Source organism: Babylonia areolata, chromosome 5, assembly GCF_041734735.1.
Source record: "Babylonia areolata isolate BAREFJ2019XMU chromosome 5, ASM4173473v1, whole genome shotgun sequence".
NCBI lineage: Eukaryota > Metazoa > Mollusca > Gastropoda > Neogastropoda > Buccinidae > Babylonia > Babylonia areolata.
Window position 1 is genome coordinate 4,434,062 of NC_134880.1, and position 5,000 is coordinate 4,439,061.

Below are 5,000 nucleotides of genomic sequence, written 5' to 3' on the forward strand. Positions count from 1 at the left end.
AGGAGAGAGATGGAGAGAGAGAGGGGAGAGGGGGTAAGAGAGAGGAGAGGAGGAAGGAGAGAGAGAGAGAGGAGAGGGGGAAGGAGAGAGAGGAGAAAGATGGAGAGAGAGAGGGGAGAGGGGGGAGAGAGAGAGAGAGAGAGGAGAGAGAAATAGAGGAGGGTGTGGGGGGGGGGGAACAAGCAAAACAAAGATATGAAAAAACACAAAGAGTCTGCAGAAAATGTGAAGACGTGGGGTGGAGGAAGACGACAGAAGTATACATCACCAAAAGAAAACGAACGGAAAAGACAACCAAAAAGAATTCTTTACCTTTTTGTCATCCTCAAGATCTTCCACCTTTTTCTCTAGGTCCTTGGTTGCTACGGGGAAAAAACAGATAAATCAAAATAAAATCTTTTGTGTAAAAATATCTACTATTAGGCTGTTGTTGTTACTGTTGTTTGGGTTTGTTTGATTTTTGCTCTTGTTTTGTTTTTGTTTTGTTTTTAATCTATAATGCTGAACTTGTGTGCAAATATCTGCTGGTTTTATCTACATATTACTTATCAAAATGCCAAACCAAAAGGAAATCAAACTATAAGAAAGTGAGAGGCAAAAGGACAAAACTGAAAGGGTCTGCTCTCTTGCAGGTCTTTTGATATTTTTTGTCTTTATAATATTTTCAGTTAATGTCACTTTAGATGGATAGGAAGACCAAGAGAGACATTGTGCAAAACAGTTGAAAAAGAACTGATGGAGAATGGCATATACCTGGGGGAAACGTGTATGTGTGTGTATTATGTAGGTGTAAATTTAATGTGTATGTATGTGTGTGTGTGTGTGTGTGTGTGTGTGTGTGTGTGTGTGTGTGTGCGTGCGTGCGTGCGTGCATATGTGTGTGTGTGTGTGTGTGTGTGTGTGTGTGTGTGTGTGTGTGCATGTACATGTACATGTATATGGGTATGTGTGTGTGTGTGTGTGTGTATGTGTGTACGTGTGTGCTTGGGTGTATATATGTGTGTGTGTGTGCATGTACTAGAAAGGATTGTAGTGTGCATTTGTCATGTGTTTGTATGTGTGCACATGCATATGTGTGCATATCAGTGTGTGTTGAGGTAGATTCTCTATGTGTTTGTGTGTGTCTGTATGTGTGTGTGTGTATAAGCGTGTGTGTACAAGCACCTATGTGAATGTGTGCATGCATCAAATGTACTACTGACTGTCCTATCATTGTTTTGGAAAATGTTTTCATCTGCAGTGAAATGATCACACACACACACACACACACACTCACACACATACACACAGTCCATTGCTAATGTATGACTTTTTCAACTCCTTGTTAAATAGTCCAGTTGGTTCGCTGTTATAGTTGTTAGTTTTTCATTAGAAATAAGTTATATTGTTACGGGTTTTTTTGGGTTTTTTTTTTTTTAAACAAAACTTAAATCAGTAATTTTCACACACACACACACACTTTCTCTTACTCGTATGTGTACACAGTAATTCCCCCCCCACCCCCCTCCCGATTTTTTTCCTTCCCTTGTCTAATATCACTTACAGTGAAAAGACGTTAAACTAAAGGACGAACACACACACACACACACACACACACACACACATATTCAGCAAACACATCACGAAACAAAACCCTATGGGCAAACAAGAAACCACTACAACCTAAACAAACTGTGGAACACACTCGGAGCCAAAGCAGTCAGAAATGCACACATGATGCGGCCACTCACCCACTACTGTAGCCGACTTCTCCTGGTCCATCTGACTTGTATACTGAGCCATCATCAGGGCCTGAAAAAGGAGCAAAGCAAAGTCCAAAACCCTACTCCTGTTGTATTGTATTGTGTCATATTGTATTGTATTGTGTTGTGTTGTGTTGTGTTGTGTTGTGTTGTATTTTTCACAACAGATTTCTCTGTGTGAAATCAGGCTGCTCTCCACAGGAAGAGTGTGTCACCACAGTGCAGTGCCTTCCTCCCGCACACACACACACACACACACACACACACACACACATACACACACACACACACACACACACACACACACTGACACACACACACACACACACACACACACACACATACACACACACGCACACACACACACACACACACACACACACATACACACACACACACACACACACACACACACACGAAGACTGACAGATGGATAGGAAAGTGGGTCAGAGATAGAGAGAGAAAGAGAGAGAGAGCGAGAGATGTCATCAGTATACAAGTTCCAGAAACATCCGGGTGTTCAAAAGGTACAGTATTGTTACTGCCTCTGAAATCTATGTATGGCAAGTGCAACATACAACAGTGACTACCATGGAAAAGCAATGAGACAGACAGACAGGCAGGCAGACAGACAGACATGCACTTTTTGTCAGAGGCAGAGGCATCAAAAGAAACAATACATTTATAATCCACTTTCTGAAGTGCACAACAGCCGAGTGGTTAAAGCACTGGATTTTCTGAGGGTCCCGGGTTCGAATCTCGGTAACGGCGCCTTTTGGGTAAAGGGTGGAGATTTTTACAATCTCCCAGGTCAACATATGTGCAGACCTGCTTGTGCCTGTACCCCCTTCGTGTGTATAAGCAAGCAGAAGATAAAATATGCACATTAAAGATCCTGTAATCCATGTCAGCGTTCGGTGGGTTATGGAAACAAGAACATACCCAGCATGCACATCCCCGAGAATGGGGTATGGCTGCCTACATGGTGGGGTAAAAATGGTCATACCTGTAAGAGCCCACTCTTGTACATACAAGTGAATGTGAGAGTTGCAGCCCACAAACGATGAAGAAGAAGAGAAGAAGATAATCCATTACCATGCACACTTTATGTGTGGCTGTTGTCTACCTTCTTGTGGGAGGACAATAAACTGGCCTCTCATATCCAGCAGGAATGTCTGTTACCGACTGTGCTGAACTGAGTGGAAGGGCTAGGTTATCTCCCTTGACCACTTGGCTTATACCTCTGAGCTATCGGGCACCCGAGTTGAATAATGTCTTGGAATGTCTAGAACTAATTAATGAGGGGTTGTAAGCGTCCTTTGTTAATTTTCGCACCATCAGAAGTGTAGGAATATCTTTCTTTATTCTTGTATACCAACCTAACTTGGCCTAGTTTTTTGGGTTTGGTTTTTTTGTTTGGTTTTTTTTTTTGTTTTTTTGCTTTAGGTCAGAGTTTCAGAAAATTTTATGTTTATTATTTTGTGAATAATAGTATTGTTGGGACTAATTCTGAGCGTACTACAGTATGTTGAGGAAGGATGAAAATAGTACCTTGGGCATCTTCTTAGAGCTCTGAGTCACTTTGGGCTCCAACCACTGGAGAGACGACATCACAGAGCAAGCAGGTGCTTTGTGGAAGGGGAGAGACTGGGTGACTTAGGTTCACTGGCAGAATGTGTGTGTGAGGCTGACAGGCAGCGGGCACCAGTGCCTGTGGGAACATCTTAGTCCTAAGGGTTTTTTGGGGGGAGTGGGGGGTTTGCTTAAGTTTTGGTATGAAACTGAATAAAGTGTGGTTCGAGTCTACATGGGTGCATGACACAACAACCCTTCACACCTCGTCTCCCTACATATTCTCTCTCTCTCTTTAAAAATTTTTTTTTTTTTTTTTAATGATTTTCCTTGTTCTTTGGTGGGTGAGAGAGGAGTGAGCTCTTTTCTCAAGCACACTGACGTGATCACTATTCATACAATACAGCACATAAATTATGCAGTTCTCTACTTGAACAATGTACAATGCAGTCAACTGCAACTGGAATCTAAAACAAAAACAAAAACAAAAAAACAGTCAAAAGAAAAGAGAAAAGAATGATCAAAAGAGACCTTCTGTTTTTCCAGTTTCTCAACCTCCTCCCTGTTGTTGACCAGCAGAACTTTGCGGTCCTTCAACAGCTTGTTGACACGCTCCGTCATGCTCTGCAATACACACACAAGAAACACTGTCAGAGAGCATTTACCGTAAAGTTTGGTCTATAAGCCGCGACTTTTTACCCCAGCTTCAACCTCTGCGGCTTATACAATGATGCGGCTTATTTGAAGATTTTAACGATCCTGGGAGTGTCACGCTCTCGTCTATTCTTAGCTGCCCTTCAACTCACCAAAATCATGATTTCTGTCCATGAATTTTTGGATGAGGTTCAGGATAGTGTGCTAACTGTTCACATTTTATAAATCAAATCCGCACACATTAACTCACTCAGTACGGCCAGTCCTCTCTTCTCCTCTACACAGACCCCTCGGATGTCCAGTGGGTGTCTGAATGACCCAACCTTTAGCTTCCGTCATCAGAATTGTGGTATTCTTTGTCAACATTCATGTCTTCAGTATAAGAGCCTTCCGCTTGCAATATTTTGATGATGGTGACTGGGGCTGAAACGCTGTTAACGTCGTCTCTTTCGCCGTTCGTATGGAAAGAGTTAAAGCCTTCAGATCAGCATTCAGTTCTACTCTGCTCAAGCATACACCCTCATCATGTCGAAAACGCGACGTTATGCCTATGACGCGGCCTTCAAATTGAAGGCAACTGACCTAGCAGACGACAGTGCAAGCGACGAACCAGCAGCGACCTCCACCTTCATGTTCATGAAGTGAAAGCGAGGATGAAGTCAGTGACAAGATGGCGGAGGAAGCTGTGCTGGTTCTCTTTAACTCGGACACTGAAGATGAAGATTTCAGTGGATTCAGTGAGCAGGATGACGTTGAATAAATGTGACTATCCCTAAATTATGGATCTTATTTTCGTTGTGTGTTTATTTATCATTTTTTTGTGGCACTAGCAGTATTTTCGCTTGCTTTTCTTTGTGTTGTTCCCGCTTGTGTTTATTTCATAACCTACAGTATCGACAGCTTTTCTGTTGTATCAGTATGTGTTCCGGTACCGGAAATAAGTGCGGCTTATAAACCGGTGCGGCTTATGTATGTATAAAGTTCAATTTTTTCCAAAATTTAGTGGGTGTGGCTTATATACCAGTGCGCTCA

At 42.4% G+C, this 5,000-nt stretch overlaps 1 protein-coding gene across 1 annotated transcript in view; it reads right to left on the reverse strand.

The window, feature by feature from the left end:
- LOC143281879 (uncharacterized) overlaps positions 1 to 5,000 on the reverse strand; it is an 88,558-nt gene that overhangs the window by 72,287 nt on the left and 11,271 nt on the right. Inside the window, exons 8-10 of the mRNA XM_076587149.1 lie at positions 3,846 to 3,938; positions 1,731 to 1,791; positions 313 to 362 (exon numbers count right to left, since the gene is read on the reverse strand). Coding sequence (XP_076443264.1) covers positions 313 to 362; positions 1,731 to 1,791; positions 3,846 to 3,938 — 204 coding nt within the window. The remainder of the gene's footprint in view (positions 1 to 312; positions 363 to 1,730; positions 1,792 to 3,845; positions 3,939 to 5,000) is intronic.